The sequence below is a fragment of the Xiphophorus maculatus genome, chromosome 14 (assembly GCF_002775205.1).
Source record: "Xiphophorus maculatus strain JP 163 A chromosome 14, X_maculatus-5.0-male, whole genome shotgun sequence".
NCBI classification, from domain to species: domain Eukaryota; kingdom Metazoa; phylum Chordata; class Actinopteri; order Cyprinodontiformes; family Poeciliidae; genus Xiphophorus; species Xiphophorus maculatus.
Window position 1 is genome coordinate 9,624,257 of NC_036456.1, and position 17,072 is coordinate 9,641,328.

The following is a 17,072-nucleotide window of genomic DNA, read 5'->3' on the forward strand; positions in this document are numbered from 1 at the left end:
TGCATCCCTCTGGGCATATTGCCTGTTCCTGTGTTTTTTTCTATCCAAATAAACCACTCAGACGACGGCGCCAAATCAATTTTCAGCTTCCTTCCTCCTCTTTTTCTCTTTTTGCAGACCTGGCGTTGGAGCGGGCCATGTTCTCCTGCATCCTCAGGCCGTTGAAGTGCCACCTGGAGAAAGCCCTGACCTCTTTCCACAGTCGCGACGGCTCCACCCAGCGCCTCACTCAGAACTTGCTACGCCTGAAAGGAAACGGCGCCATGGAGCGGCTCGGCGTGCGCACGGGGGTCCCGGACGCCCGAGAGGTGGAGAGGGTGAAGCAGAAGCTGATCCTGATGCAGCGGACCCACTCGCCCATCGATAAAGTGCTCTTGCTGCTCCAAGTGTGCAAGTTCGTCCACAAGGCGATGGGGACGTTACACGGTGAGGCAGCCGTGCGTCCGACGAGGACACAGTGAAGCCTTGTGAATCGTAGCACATATTGTTTTTAATGTCAAAATTCTGATTTTTTCACTACGCCAAATTCACCAAATATGTCCCGACCAGGTAGCACTAGTGTGTGACACGACAGTGTTGCTGTGTTTGATAAAAAACTTGTATTCCACACATAATTTAAACACACTGTGCAATTATTTCATTTGAAATAGTAAATATCTGATGAAATGTCCTTGTTTTACAGGACAGGATGTCAGCTGGGATGATTTCCTCCCTGCTCTGTCCTATGTGATAGTTGAATGTAACAGGCCTCACCTGCTGATAGAGGTGGAGTACATGATGGAGCTGCTGGAGCCCTCATGGCTCGGTGGAGAAGGTACGGCCCAAACCCTAAGCAAAACCTGCGGCACCAAAGTATATTCAACGTAAAATGTTCTCGTAAACACAAACACAAATAATTATGCAAACAGTGAGCATATTTTTCATAAGCAATGTATCCTCTGAGTTTTCTTTTAATAAAATATTGCTTTTTAGGCCAGCATTTTAGCTGTGTCCACGCTACACAAAGCTTTAAAATGATCACTTTTACAAGGTGATTGCTTTTCTGAATTGCTCTTTTTAGTGCTTGATGAAATAATTTAATTATTTAATCATTTAACTCTTGCCTGCTAACAAAGATGTCACGATTTGTAAGTTTGTTACGTTAGCTTTCGTATCATCACACTGAGATGCTTGACTTGATACGATGTTCCTTTTCTTAAATACTGTCAGTTTTATGGCAGATGTAATAGGATGCACACGTTCCAAAAGGTTCCTAAAATGTTCTACTTTCGTCTTGTTTGGAGATCATCAAGATGTCTTTTGTTTTTTTCAAATGTGAGATGGACCTTTACTTTGTTTTTGGTCAGCTGTGATTTTTCCCCGGAGCTCCTCCATGGATGGGTTTTGGATCTTAACAGTAGCCGAATCAGGAACAGCGATCTAAAACTGAGGAAAATGAGGCTGCGTTTGTTAAGTTTTGGGAATTAGGAGGGCAAAAATGCAGATGAAGGCTACTGCTGAGTATGCAGAGGTTAAATAAAGTAAATAAGTAAAAAATAAAAATCCTGAAAGTGGCCAAGGACATCACAGTATGGAGCACAGACAGCATGAGGATGGGAACATAGTGAGCTTATAGGCTGAGGCAATCACTATCAAAAATGCTTGATATTCCTAATATGTTTAAAAAGGAAAGAAAAAATTATTTTCTCACCTAATAATAGAGGATGACACTGGATTCAGAGGAGTTCAATCAGGGTAATGTGGAACAGCTGTGAAGGGAGAATGCTAAGCAGGAGAACTGAGACTAATTAACACAGAGAACATAAACTGGGCTTAAATAAACAAGCCTAACATGGAGAATAAGCAAGAATGTACAATCAGAACAGAGGCTAAACAAAAAGAAATAAAATAACAACCTAACCATAATAATAAAAATGAAAACAGAGGAAAATGAACCATTACCAAAAAGGTTTGACCCAAGTCAACAGTTCAAAGGCAATGTTACTAGATAATACTGAGGAAATGCATGTAAACGTCTGATTTTTGAAGACATTAATAAATAAATCTCTTCTCTTTCATTATTGTGATATTTAGTACATAAACAATAATTTTGGTGATTCATATCAACCTAAAACAGGAGAAATTTAGACTGATTTGACTTCAGACAGTGAAGAAAAAGAAGGTGGATGTGTCTTTTTATTCAGTACATACACATTTCTGGTTTCAGCTGCTGCACCATTAGCTACTGAATAATTACCCCTGTCATAACTTAGCTGTTGCCTAAAATAGCTCTGTTGTAGCTGATCGTCAAAGTCATTGTTTTACTTGCAATACACACTAAATACTTTTCTTTCCTCCCACCACCTGTTTTTTTTTTTTTCTACCTCCAGGTGGGTACTACCTGACCAGCGTCTATGCTAGCCTGTGTCTGATCCAGAGCCTGGAGCAGGATCAACCGTTCTCCGGCTGCCTGACGCCACAAGTGCAGGAAGCTCTGAAGGAGTGGAGCTGCAGACGGACCCTGGAGGCCCAGAAACAAAAGGAAACCCAGCAGAGCCAAGTAGGCACAGGCTCTCTTTTCATTGTAGTGGGTTTGCTGTGGAGGGATTTATTCTGCTATCATCACACACACTTCCATTTCACAGTTTGTCCTGCTGCCATTTATCACTCTCGCAGAGTAACGTACTTTTTACTCGCTGTTGAGTAAAGGTGTGGCTGCTGGCTTGAATTGGGGAGATTTTTGCTAGCCTCTCAGTTTAGGTTCGTCTCTCTCTAATACGTGTTTCTATTATGTATCGTGTTTCCAAATTATTCCATCTGGTAATTGCGCTTGCTGATTTTTTTAGCTTCTTCAGATTCTAAGTTGATTTAAGAAAACAACATCTAAAAATCACCATATAAAGACAGAACAAAAGCAAGTTAATTTGCTTTACGTGGTTGCATTTCTTAATGCTGCTGACGGATGACATCTCAAACAGAAACTACATACTCTAATATTACTACAAGTCTTAGTTTGAGCTTTCATCACTTTTATAAGCAAATAACTCCTAAAATTGATCGATCCATCCATCCATCGATTGCTTAAATTGGAAAGAATGCATCCAATTCTTTCCATCAAGTTCAAATTCAGATTCAATTAGAGCGCGTTGAGTTGAATTGATCAATCTAATTAAGCGCAACTGATTGCAGCCAGTCGGTGACTTTGCAGCAATCCTTCAGCTGAGAAAGCATGTGGTGGCAGTGGGAAGGAAAGACTCTGAATAAACAGGAAGAAAACCTCCAGAAGAACCAAGTTAAGTGTGAGCCGTCGTCTGCCATGATTGACAGGCAGACGATGGTAAGGGGGGCCATAAAAAAACACACAGAAGCACTGGTCCGAGATTTATTTGCCATGGAAACAAAAAATAAGGATTTTCTTTAGTGACTCAGTCCACAAAAAATAAATATAGCTTAGCACAGAGTCGCTGAGCCAGGATTATTTTCAATGGCAATGAACAAACCCGTCCCGTAAAGGTAAACACAGCAGATGAAGAGAAAAGCTGAGAAAGAGAGTGCATAAAGGTAATTCCATCGACAGCTAGGTCAGCGGCTCCATCCAGAAACAAAAACACGGCTAAATACTTTCAATAAGAATAAAAAAAGCAAAGTTAATACCTTCACTGACTTCCAGTAAAACACAACGGCAGTGAACCTGGGCTACTTTCTTTGAAAAAGCAACACAAAGTTAATAGAAACAGTAGCAAAACATCAATGACATCATTGACTCCGTCCAGAAAAACACACACATAAACACACAAGCACCGAGTCAAGTGTCACTTTCTATGGAAGGGGAAACAGAGAATGAATGCAAATTCAATGGAAGCAATATCCTCCACCCTGTACTTTCCATGACAGAAGCAGAAAAACAGAGAAAGTTAATGGTAACAATAGTTCTTTCAGTGGCTCCAATCAAGAATCCCTTTACTCTCTAAGAAAAGAAAAAGGATAAGCAGGAGTACCCAAACTGCAACTGAACCAGGTGTCCTTTTTATGAAAAGAAAACCTTAGAGAGATTGCGTACAACTTCAAATCTGTTCTGCCATCTTTTAAATGGTCAAAAGACAACATCATGAAAAAAATCAAAGATAATCCATCCACAAAGGCACAGACATTAATTACACTGATGGCAGCATCATCTAATTGTCCTACATCTGTGACGGTGGCAGCCGGAGCGAAGCAGTCACACACGTTTGACGGAAATTTTATATCAGGTTGTAATTATTTTTACGGACACTTGACGGTTTTTAAAAGTAAGACAGGATTTTCAGATTATTTATTTTTTCAGAGGTAATAATGCCTTTGATCTGAAGCCGCCAGCTTACGACTGGACTTCCCCTAAAGCTATAGCACTCTCTTGCTGACGTTTTTTTTTTTTTTGCCTACTCTCCCTTTCATCACCTCTTCTTGTCGGTGTAGCAGGTCCGCCAGAAGCCATTTAAAAAAGAAAAAAAAAAAGAATTCATTGTCATCCACGTTTCGATCTCGTCACGTGGTGCTTCTCCTGGCTTCAAATAGCCCATCTAACTCACCCGGCAGCCAGATTTTCCACTGACACAGGCGAGGATCAGTGAGCCAAGTGCTATGAAGAGGTGGGCGGTCAGATAACATGAAATTTATCGAGCTGCATCTACCCGTCGAAGCAGGCAAACACAATATGCACACGGACAGCGAGGAGCTCAGTGACTCTGTGAGTTTTGATGACGGAAAGACCTGTTGACTGTCGATTCCTGACTGTGTTTTCTCTTGGTTCTGTTTGGGGGTTGTCTTTGGAGCCACTTGTGCGTTTGTGTTTTCTCGTGGCTGGAAGTGTTTGCAGGATTGCCGGCGTGTTTGTGGAACAGAAGAGGATTTGCTCTGGTTCCTCGACGCTGGGCTGTTTGGTGAGGGGATTATATGCCATGTCTTTTGTGTGTGGGATCTGTTCAGAGAGGTGTGAGGGCGTCTGTAGGTGGCTGAGTCGGACATTATATAATGGCTAAAGTGCGTTTTTCGATGAGTGGCAATTGTTGGTGCAGAGGCTTGTTTAGTTTCGTGCTTGATTGCCTTGATCGGTTTGGATCAGTGGGAAACTTTGGGAAAGTTGGGATGGAGCTCTTGTGGGATTAATGTGCGTGAGTTAGCGGCGGGTAAAAGAGCAGCTCCACGAAAGATGAAGTTTATATAAAGCTTTTCGACCCGGCTGACTGTGTGTGGGAAGCAGGAGCTTTGTTTTAGAGGCTGTTTCTTTTATGCGCCTCATTTCGTCTCGTTTCCTGCAGCTTTCACCGTTCTCATCCCTCACTCCTCCCCCTCTAATGCCCTCACTCCATAAGCCTCTTGACCTCTGTTTGTCATCAACACACAAAACGCGTTCACTCGTGTTTCTCTCTCTTTCTCTACCCGTCCATCTCTCCTCTCCTTCTCCCCCCACCTGCAGAGGTGCGTTCGGATACTGTTCCAGGACGGGGAGCGGAGCGCCGTGCGGACGTTGCAGTGGAGAGCCGGCGAGACCAGCCAGGCCCTGGCGCAGCTGTGCGCCTCCACGTTCGGAGTGTCCGACCCGCAGCAATACACACTGTTCTGGCGCAGCGGCGGCGAGATGAGGGCCCTGCCGCCCCAGGCCCAGCCCCAGGACCTGGCCAGCCACAGCGAGGGGGGGCCCTCGCTCTCCTACCTGAGGACCGACCACGACTTCAGCAAGATGCGGCGGCTCACCAGAGGTGGTGCCGTGGACCTGAGCGAGTCGGTGTGCGAGGAGTGAGTGGGAGGCACAGAGGAAGCAGCAGGAGGAGGAGGAGTGGGAGGGGGAGATGGATGGATGGTTGGTGTTTTTCTCTGTCTCTTACTCTCTCTCTGTGTCTCCTCTCTCCCGCGGTGCGCTGTGCCTCGTCACGGGTCGGGACTCGTCGTGAAAAGCGACGGTCCTGATCCTCCGTCCTGATCCTGAACGGACCAGAGCAAAAAGCAGAGACAACTTGCTGAAAGTTGTGCCACGCATTGAGGCTGCTTGTGTTAAAAGGAGTGTGCTATTTTGTGACAAGGAAAATGTGTAATAAATGGATTTGATTGTTTTGTTTTTTCTGCAACGAACCCAGAGTTGTACCATGAAGGGATTACATCATTAAGAGACGCCGAGGCTCGAATCCAAAGAACACAAATTCTGTGAGACTGCTGTTGCCTGGAAACAGAAAAACACTTCCTGTACGCACGTAGGGAGGCAAATTGTCCACCGTGGTGATGTAACCCTTTCACGTTGTAAGTCTGGGCTAAGTCTTAAAGACACTTGGATGTATTATTGCTTCAGTTTCTGTGCAAAAATCTGCAGATGTTTCTCGGGTGGGGGATGCGACCTTTTCTGTGGTTCCCTGAAATATGGCCTCACAAAAAAGTGAGACGTGCTACGGCCAAGACCGAACTGCAGTACCAAAGTGACAGAACATGCATCATCAGGGTTTTTGAAAGAGATGAGATTTGAAATCAGCTGTGTAGAAGAATCTCCCACAGAGGTGGCTTTATGCTTGCCTGTTGGAGTGAAGGCACAGACTCCCCTCCTTGTTTTCAGTTTCTCACATGGGTCTTTTGCTGGTGGAATAACGAGAAAGTGGGAGGAAGGTGGCAGAAAAGCTTCAGTTTTTTTTGTTTTTTTTTTAAGATCTTCTCCATACTAACCTGGATATTTTTGCCAAACTAATATTTTGTCTTATTCTTTTGCATCTCTTTGCTAGGGAAAGGTAATACGGACCTAAAATTTTGTAACAATTGCTTAAATTTGCTGCAATAATGATAAAAGTAGTTTAAAAACATTTAAGCATTCCTGACAGGCTTTTTGCCTAATTCAGTGCACCAGTAGGTCGTAAGGCAGCAGTACAGTTAAATACCACACAGTGCTCGTGTTCAATGATTTATTTATTTTAATGTTTTGTCATTTATCGACACTCATGCAACCAACCGTGAAAAGTATGGTCTTGAAAAAGTTATAATCCGAAGCATACGTCTCTTTTTGAGGTATGCCAACATTGGCATTCATTGTTTCCACCTTAAATCACAATTCTTAACATGATATATTTTTCCCTTTGATACCAATAAATAAATACGACAACAGTCCTTTCTAGTCCCATCATATTTTGGGAAAACAACAGAATTTGAACGTGACTCATTAAAATGCAGAGTTTTAGAAACTGGTCTATGTATACTGGTGTTTGAAGCCCACTTTGCACACGTCCCTATTTGGGTATCTGTGCTTAAAACCAGTGGAATAGTTTTTGAGAGAACCTTAAAGGCAAGAATGTACTCTGCAAGAGATCTGTTCTCTCTCCCACAGACAAAAAAGATGACTTCTCTCTTTTTCGCTCAGTTTCTTCTTGACACATCATCTAGGCCGAACTTCTTGTCTCATATAATGTCTGATAGCAATTGGTCAGAAATTCAAAGTGGGTGTGGTTAATTGGGAAAAGGACAAATGTAAATATGTCTACTTCTCCCAAGTGTGGACTTCTGCAGTTGAAATCTTTGGGGGAGAATGAAACACAAGAAACAAATAAATAATTTTACCCAAGATGGCTGGATCAAGAACGACTTTCTTTCTGGTCTGGAAATTGCATCCTCATCAAACTATGTGATAAGTCGACACCAGCAGAAGTGTTGCTTTGCGTTAACAATGCCCGTTTCAAATTTCTGGCCAAGTGCCGAACTTTAGAGAAGAAGCCTTAAAGCCTGAACATGCTCAGAGAAATTTGTTCCCTCTCCAAGGGTTTCAGGAAATCAATAATTCAATTATTTCTCCGCAGCCCTGGAGTTCTTACAGTTTGTTCTCAATTATTTGAGCAGAATTTTGTTTCCTACTTTGGTGACAGACAACTATTGGTCAGAAATTTGCAGTAGTCCCTATACTTGACTTCTGCACTTCAGTGTCTTGTGAAGTATGAAATGTAAACATTGTTACTTTTCTTTCTAAATCTATGAAGCGAACAAATCTATCATGTCTTACAGAGACCTTTAGCCTCGCACTTCTTTAGCCACGCTCAGGATCTCCTTCTTTTGATTTTTCAAATAATTACTTCAACATTACTGCCACCTGCTGGTGAAATCTTGACATTACATCCTTATTAATGGGTTAGAAAATGGTAAAGGTTGTAGCTGGGGCCAAAATTTGATCAGGGAGGAAAAAAAAGTCCCAACCTGCAACAAATTGATCAATTTAGTTGTGAATGTATTAAACAATATTTTTCCTGCATTGATTCCATTTTTTTTGTTTAAATCTGCTCTGAGTTGTGTTGTTTCTCTTGGCCTGAGTGTAAGATGAAGTATTGTGTTCTGACAAACAAATCAGGACCTCATGAGGACTGGAAGAATGTAAATGTCCTCCTCACCAGCTTCTGGGACTCCTGCTGCAAGTCATTAATGCCAACAGACTGTTTGACTCAGTGTCACTTTCAAATATATATATACGTATATCTATCATATTGTGAATTTAAAGCTAAATTGAAATTGTTCAGTTTGTTGTGTGGAAATGAAAGTGCAGATTTTCAACATATCTGGAGTTTTTAATCCGACTGAGAAAGTTTGTTTTTGAGAGCTATGATGTGAACATTGTTGCATGCTTTCTCATTCAACGTGAAGATTGATCTGTGTGTGTATGCGAGTGTGTGGGCGCGCGTGTGCGTGTGTGTGTGTGTTTGAAGCATGTGTTTACTGTGGGAGCTCACCGATTCTTTTCAATGTAAAAAAAACAAAAAACAACAACACACACATGACTGTATTTTGTCAGGTAATGCAGTATCGCAATAAAGATTGCAATATCTGTACCAGCGCCATGTGCTTCCAGGAAGGATTTTGTCTTGAATAATCTCAATCACCACTAGGCGGCAGCAAAATCCAATCAGTCTTTTAACCTCATCCTTAATTATTCTAACCTTAGGGGGGGATTTTTTTTTTTCTTTTGGAGAATTTACATTAAACAATTGAATAGATCATCATGTAATTTTTGTCCTATAAAATTTATTTGATAGCATCTCATTAAAACACTAGCTGCTGAGGCTGAAGCGACAACACTAAAACAAATAGCTGTATGCAGATGTTTTAAAGAAAAGAAAAAAGCTAAAATGAACACTCATATATTATTTAATAGTTTATATTATTTTTTCAAATGAGCATCTTTTCCAAATCATTCGTCTTGGATTTCTCTTTGGCAAACAAAGTTAGCTTTATCACTGTTAACATCTTAGAAATGTCAGAAATATTTATTTTTTATTCATTTTGTCATCTTATGGCCATGAAGGCATCCACTTCCCAATACAAGTACATGTTTTTTCCAAAGTGTTTGCAAAGAACAAGTGAAAATGTGTGATTCACAATTCAGACTCAGTTATTTGTTTTTATGGGGTAAGTGGTCGCAGAAAAATGTCATTAAGGCCAACTGAGTCCGATTGGTCCATTTCCATATGAATTTATGTTTGTGATGATTTTACCAGTTATTTTTATCCTCTACAGGAAGATACCTGTTTTCATATTTAACTTTTTGTCTGGACATTTATAAATAGGCCCCCCAAAAAATGAGGGACCAATAAATAGATGATGCTGTGTAAACCAAGAAAACAAAAATGTCTGGTTTAGTAATAAAATTTATAAAATCCAGTTGATTGCTTGCTTTACAGTGTTTATGGTCAAAGAAGCAGTAGAATCAAGCTGACTGTTTTTATGAACAGAGAAGAGGAAAAGGCAATAATTGGGCAATCTTTTTGATGAAATAACAAAATTAGCATTAGTTCATACATTGGTTTCTCCCTATCTGTTCTGTTGTAATTGTTTCATCGGATTCCTCCTCCCAGCTTTTGCAGCACGCCCACGCCCTTCTCCCTGTACTCCTCCAGGCTGAGCCAGAAGGAGTCCTTGTCTTTCATGATGTTGGCCAGCACAGCTCCGCCCAGGAACACCATGTGCTTGCGTCTGGGCGGGTCCTCGATTCGGATCTTGAATTTCTGCAGAGGGGCAACGTAGAGTGAAGAAAGGTATGGGTCAGGGTATGGGCATGAAAACACAAGGTTAAGTACTTTAAAAAGTACTTATTGAATGCAGAAACAGACATTTATTAATATTTCAGCAGTTTGTTAGAAAGTTTTGTGAATTTCACATTCTTGATCGTGATGTGGCCCCTAAATGAAAATGAGTTTGACTACCAGTACCATTGGGTATTTGTTATATTGTTCAAGAATCAACACAGATGTCCACCGGTTTTCTACAGCCATAATACCCTTCGGATTCTTACTGATAGCTTCTCGGTGTCTCCATCAAGCACCCTCTCCAGATAGAGTTGCTTGATCTCTCTTTCCAGCCTGGAGGGAAGGCCGGGATACATGGTGGTCCCTCCTGACAGGACGATGTGCTTGTAGAAGTCAGCCCTGCATGGCAAAGCACAGTGGAAATGTGTCAGTATCAGTTCTTTGGTTTGTCAAAGGCAGCTGTAGAGGGGAGACTCAGACCTGAGGTCAATGTCTGCAGCCTGGATGGTGTTGAAGAGCAGCTCGGCCACGCCAGCTCCTTCCACGTTGATGAGGTGAGGCTGGAAAAGAGCTTCTGGAGCCCCAAATCGCTCTCCACCTACATTTATCTGCCGGCCATCGGGGAGCTGCAGCAAACACACGGACCAATAAAACCTAAACAGCCAGGAAACGTTCAGGGTTTCCCCCAGCGCATTATAAGCCTGGTGGGCCACCAGGCTTTACTTGCACCCCCACCAGACTAAAGCGATATGTTTATTTATTACAAGTTTTTTTACACACCAGTAGCAGTGATGGCACAGAGTCTATTTGGTGAAATGGTTGGAAGCATAGTAGAAACACAGTATTGTCAGTATGTGAACATGAGGCCGAAGTGTCTGGTTGAGGTTTCAGATGTACTTTAGTAACCACAGCCTGTCTTTACCAGCCAGCATGTTAACAACTTCAGCAGGCATGTGCAGAGAGGGGGGGGAGGACAACGGGGGTTTGAGCCCCTGCCCCTTTTATTCTTGATGCCCTAGTGCCTTTTTGAGATTATTTTTTTGTTTGTTTGTTGTTTTTGTTTTTCAAAAAAAAATGTTTTCAATTTTTTATTATTTTTTTTAATCAGTTTGTCAGAAAGCCTGCTTGTGTCCCTCAGCAATAATGTTTAGCTAAATATAACAATTTAGCTAAATGAACTAGTCTGGCTGCCCTCAGTCTAATTAGTTTCTCTGCATCCATGTTGTTCAGACTCCGGGTCCATGGTGGGGAGGAGGCGGATCTGCGCCCTCTAACTATCAAATTATGGGCAAGAATATTTTTTCATACACTGGTTTGTGAATAAAAACGTATGTCTGACGTTGACGTTATAAAAACTGTTTCTATTTATATTATCGTAATTGTCCTGACAATAGTGGGACAAAACCCGCCTCACCCCTAAACACAGAAATGCTTCAGCTGCAGAGAAAACTTCTGACTTTAACTTAATCATTCTGCTAAATGTCCGATTCACTATAGTGAATGAAATCCAAACCTTTTATGGTTCGTAAGATATCAACATTTGTTTGGAGGCATCGTTTACACGGTGACTACAAAAAACATGCCACATGCAGCACTAAAAAACTACATCAAAAGGTCAAATTATTCCCAGGCATAAAAGCTGTTAAACTGTCCAACTTCAAAATGGCCGCTGCCTTGTGTCCTCCATCAGGCCTGAAACTGGATGATTGATTGTCATTGATAGGCAGGACCTAAAACATCCACTGTGAAACACGACATTTTATATTGTAATTCTCAATTCTGCCACAGGATGGCGCGGTTTCCCCCATGGGGTGAAAAATTCATAAAAAGCTGAATATTACAAAAAGTATGAAGGTTATGAATACCAAGAGAAATAGCCGGCATTAGGAGAGCAAGCTGGATAGTATAAAAGTTGAATGGTGAAAATAGAGCAAAGTATGCAGAAGAAGAAGTGAAGCGAAATTTACGCAGCAACCAGAAAAGTGGGACTCAATAGTGTGAATGAATGCCTGCAGCATTAATGAATGCCTGCAGCATTAATGAATGCCTGCAGCATTAATGAATGCCTACAGTTTTCATTCACACTATTAATAAAAATGTGTAGGGGGGTAAAGTGGAGGGACCAATGGTTCCCTGGCCCAACCTGTTCTGGCGAAGCTGCGCAGGTCACTTCCAGTTCAGACTTGTGGGAAAAATGTATTTAATGCCCACAGATTATTTATTTCATAAGCTCACTGTGTGCTATTATTACCCCTAGCAACAGTTGCTATGCTGCTGACAATGATGTCATCAGCATGACTTCAAATGATGTCTGTGTCATGAGGCCCTTCTAAGGATGCCTCTGTGATGTCATAAAGTCCATGACATCACAAACTGATCAGTTAATTCTCCGGTCAGTCAACACAAAATTCATTTGGACATTTTGGACAGCGCAATAAAGACGAGTGATGAAAGCTCCCAGAGTGACGTAGTAAAGGACATAGATTTTGTCTTTTTTAACGAGATGGAAAGAAAACTCTGCTGAGACATTTTTCAACTTCTCTGTGGCGATGATGATGTAGTTAGAGAACTGCTGTTTAAAATGATCAAAAGTGAAAACCCAATAGTTTTTACAAGCTCACACAGAGTTTCAGAAGAACCCTGGCAGGTTCTAGGAAATTAATCTTCAGAAAGATTTTCTCAGAAAGGCATGGAAGTGGATTCAACATGCTGTCTGCTGTGGAGACGATTCAGACGTTGTTCAGACTCAAGAAGCCTCTAAAAGTGGACCAGACATGGAGCCAGCCTCCGAGTCAGGACTGGGATCTGAGTCGGGACCGGGATCTGAGTCAGGACTGGGATCTGAGTCGGGACTGGGATCTGAGTCGGGACTGGGATCTGAGTCAGGACTGGGATCTGAGTCGGGACTGGGATCTGAGTCGGGACCGGCCTCTTATTGGTTGTTTGCTGTGATGTATTTGTGAACAAACCCAACTCATACACAAAGATTACACCATATTGTAGCCATGGTAACACAACAATATCACAACAAAGACTTGATATCCCAGGCTTATAATTCTAGGTCTCAGAGGTTTAACATCAAACTATTATATAGAGTTAACCCCTTTGAGCTTTTTGATCTATAAATCAGTCAGCAGCCAGGTTGTTCTAGAGATTGAATAGATATTATTAGAACTTAAGTAGTAAAATGGCAGCAAATTAGCTTATTTCATAACTTCATAACCTTTGACCTTCTCTCTGGTCTGTTTAACAGATACAGTCTCAGATCAGCTCAGCCCTCCAGGACTGTCAGCAGCAGAAACAGAAACTTTATACCTGTTGGGGAAAATATAGACTATATTTGCTTTGCATTTCCCCACATGATAGCAATGATACAGTAGGATCCAATTAGATTATTGATCAACATGGGTTGTTGCTGTGTTGTTGTACGGAGTTTTAAGATCGTGTTCAATGTCCCCCTTTTTAACTTTGAGCCCCTGCCCCTCCAAAGGTCTCTGCACGGCCCTGAACTTCAGTGCATAAATGAAAAGCCTTGGATAAAGGATCAAAAAATTTCTGGCCACATTAATTACAGTGAAATACAAAAAATTTGTATGTATTTCAACTGTATTCTTATATGTCTGCCTTTTTTTAAAAAGACTTTATAGATGGTGTTTATGTACTGTACTGTCTTCCAATACCACATAGCTACATAGTGATATTTTCAAATGCTCTGCCAACTTTAAATATTTTTTAAACTCAAAAACAGGGTTGGCCGCTGATAGCGTGCCGTAGTATCCCTAACACTGGACTTAGCAAGTTTTCTTGGGGAAAAGAAAACTTTTAACTTTTATCAATTAACATAAAACCTGAAAGTATGTCTTCTTGGCTGTTGCTCCTAAACGTACCATATAGGACTCTACCAGGAAGGTGGTCTCCAGGGCCAGGCGCTGCTCTTGTTCAATGTTGTATCCAACGTAGCAGAGCTTCTCCTTCAACATCCGCACCGTCTCAAAGTCAGCCGTGTGATTGAAGACATAGCCACGCAGCAGCAGGAGCTGAAGGAAGGATAAAGCATCACTTGTAAAAGCAAAACTAATGGTACTATAGAAAGAATGACATCTTTCTGATTGTCTCACCTTAATGAGGTAGCGCGTGATGTCTCGTCCTGCAATGTCCAACCTGCGCGTGAGGTGGGGTAGAGAGTAGCCTTCGTAAACCGGGCAGATGTGGGTTACGCCGTCTCCCGAGTCTACAACCACCCCAGTAAGCAAACCTGAACAAACACGTCAAACCTTGAAAATCTGTCCACTGATGGATGAGACCAAACATACAGTATACAGGTGATATTAATTTATAATGCGGCCTTAAAAAGCGGGAACTTGATGTAAACGTACCCTGGGCGTAGAGTGTGAGCACAGCCTGAATCGCCACATAGATCCCATGAAACTGGTACTTTTCAAACATGACCTCAGCGATTTTCTCTCTGTTCTTGGTGGGATTCATGGGTGGCTCAGTCAGCAAGATCTTCAAAACAACAAATAATGTTAACTATGCTCAAAGAAGTCCTGTGAAAACCATAACCAGCCCTCTGGGTGTAGTCATCACCTTGCATTCTGATGGGCTGATGTTGAGACGCTCTGGGCCAAAGGTGTAGTCCCACAGGTGCAGCATGTCTTCCCAGCATCGCACCTTGCCGTTCTCCATGGGGTAGGACACCTCCAGCATGGAGCGGCACTCGCTGGCTTCATCCCCAACCATCAGGTCCTGGTGGCAGAGGTCAGAGTCATGACAATAAGACTCGAAATGTCTTTTCTAGTGTACAGGGATTACTGTATTCCTTGCAAGACATGTAAAAGTTTCAGTTTCTTTCATTTTTTTACTGATATATTAGGAGATAAGATAACTTAAAGAGATATTTTTCTTAATATAGATTCCAATTTTTCTATAGCGAGCAATTTTACATCCACAAAATATAATTTAGTGCGTAAAACTAGAAGACGTATCAAGTAAACACGTAATCTGCCCTTCAGTTTGATCTATTTATCTCCTTTGCGGTTCCGACAGGATCAGGATCTTTAAAGGCTTTAATGATTAATGATCACAGGTTACCTTAGTGTATAAAATGAACTGTGTGCATTGTTTCAACCATCAAACGCTTCAGAGCTGGATTAGCAAAGGGTCAGGAAATTAATTACATTAAACGAGTGCCTCCTTATCTATGTGTAATTATGCAAAAGTTTATTTTTATTTTTTACATTTTGTCACATTATGATCATAGTTATTTAGGGTTTTCACAATAAAAAGGATTAAATAATAATAATTTTAAAAAACACTTAGAATTTTAATTGCCAAAAATGGTGAAAACTTGTATTCTTTTCACAAAATTTCACAAAATCCCAATAAAATACATGGAAGGTTGTGATGTGATGAAATATGAAAAAGCTTTTTTTTTTTTTTTATACATTATGTCATCTTTTTATTTTTATTTAATTAAGCTCACCTTAATCTCAATGTTGCCCACTTTGGTGGCTGACCGTATGATTGGCCGTCCCACCATGGCTGGGAAAATGTGCTCGGGGAAGTTGGACCCAGCAAAGCCACACTTGACAAACTGTGCAGGGGAAGTGGAAAAAGAAACATGGAGTACGTTTCGGGTGTGTGTGCAAATGAAGCTCACATTTCTGCACGTCAACCAAAACTCAGACTTTGTGCATACAGAACTCAGATTAATTGATTTTTTTTTTTTTAATCACACAATTGGAAAAGTATCTGCATGAAGGCATGTAAATAAATAGTCACAGAGTGTTCAAATGAAAATCAACCACAGGGTCTATCAAGATGAAACCTCTCACTTTACTGTCTCAACATGTCTGTTCGGTCAAACACAAATTCCTTAGCCTGAAGCGACGCAACACATTCCTATAAAAAACCCCAAAATAAAATCAATAAATAAAAAAAAATGTAGATCAACAGCTTGGTATGAATTTTATTTGCCAGTATTCTTAAAAATAAACATGCAAATCCTATAATGTTATATTAGAGTGCCCCTTTACACATTTTAACACCTCATACTTCTTCCTGCTTTCCATCCAATTGCATGCTCCCTTCAAACCATCACAACCATTTATGGATGTTTGTAAAAGCAGGAGTGACAAGTCCAGACTCATGCAACAAGGCTGCAGTATGCGAGTTTCACACCCTGCAGGATTTCTGCATCTGTTTGACTGAAAACCCAGAAATCAAAACGCTGTTAGAGATGCAGCACATCTGATTTGAATGACAATATCACCAATGTTGGGATAACGTGTAAAGATGAAGGCTATATAGCATCAAGCCAAAACGAAAAAAAATCTGTGATGTTATGATGATTACTGTGTGAAAGAGTTTGAAGCACTTACCCCCGTCCCATTGTCACAAACCACCACCTTCCTCCCTTGGCTGTCCATGCTTTCGCTAACAGTTCAAGATACTCCCACCTGTCCGACGAGAGCCTGATTAAGCTTAATATTTAAGGTAAACATGCATGAGTTTAGCTGGGATCACAACTGACAGGTACAGGCAGAAGTCTGCTCTTGAAGCGTGGGTGGGGTTACACAATGTAAAAACACCCGTTTTATGGCGAAGGACGATGGGGAGGGGTGGAGTTTTAAATTTTTTGTTGAAGCAGGAAAGGTTTTGTTTTGTATATGAAAGTAGAACTTCCACAAATTACCTTTTGGATCAGTTCAGCATTTTGTGGTCCACTCCGCAGACTCTGCAGTAGATTATTATTTACCATTTATACAGGTTTGTTGATCCTCAACAACTTTGATTTTGAATCTGAACATAAGCTACAATATTTGGTCATACAACCTTCTATTATTAAATCAGCAAATCAGCGTGTGGACACTGGACTTGTTGACACTTTATTAGTCCAATTTTGACTTCCTGCTGGAACTGAAGTAATAATCAGAAAATGTTAAAACCTTTATTCAGGGAAAAGAGATGTGACCAGAAAACAGTCTGATCATAGCTGAAAATTAAAAAAAAGAATTGTGTGAAAGAAAAGGCTCATCTAGCAGTAGTAATTTATCTGCTGCTTTGGGAGAATGACAA

The 17,072-nt window shown here is 41.2% G+C and overlaps 2 protein-coding genes across 2 annotated transcripts in view; one reads left to right on the top strand and one right to left on the bottom strand.

The window, feature by feature from the left end:
* rin1 (Ras and Rab interactor 1) overlaps positions 1-8,808 on the top strand; it is a 41,184-nt gene extending 32,376 nt beyond the window's left edge. Inside the window, exons 9-12 of the mRNA XM_014471828.2 lie at positions 118-426; positions 683-814; positions 2,370-2,539; positions 5,435-8,808. Coding sequence (XP_014327314.1) covers positions 118-426; positions 683-814; positions 2,370-2,539; positions 5,435-5,758 — 935 coding nt within the window. The 3' untranslated portion in view covers positions 5,759-8,808. The remainder of the gene's footprint in view (positions 1-117; positions 427-682; positions 815-2,369; positions 2,540-5,434) is intronic.
* Positions 8,809-9,599: 791 nt separating this feature from the next.
* On the bottom strand, positions 9,600-16,559 carry LOC102216726 (actin-related protein 2-like). Its single transcript, XM_023345995.1, has 9 exons — positions 16,376-16,559; positions 15,478-15,588; positions 14,583-14,741; positions 14,372-14,501; positions 14,114-14,250; positions 13,883-14,032; positions 10,476-10,621; positions 10,262-10,394; positions 9,600-9,974 (listed from the first exon to the last, which is right to left on the bottom strand). The coding sequence occupies exons 1-9, from the start codon at positions 16,421-16,423 to the stop codon at positions 9,804-9,806; spliced, it is 1,185 nt and encodes a 394-aa protein (XP_023201763.1). The 5' UTR covers positions 16,424-16,559; the 3' UTR covers positions 9,600-9,803.
* Positions 16,560-17,072: the final 513 nt, after the last annotated feature.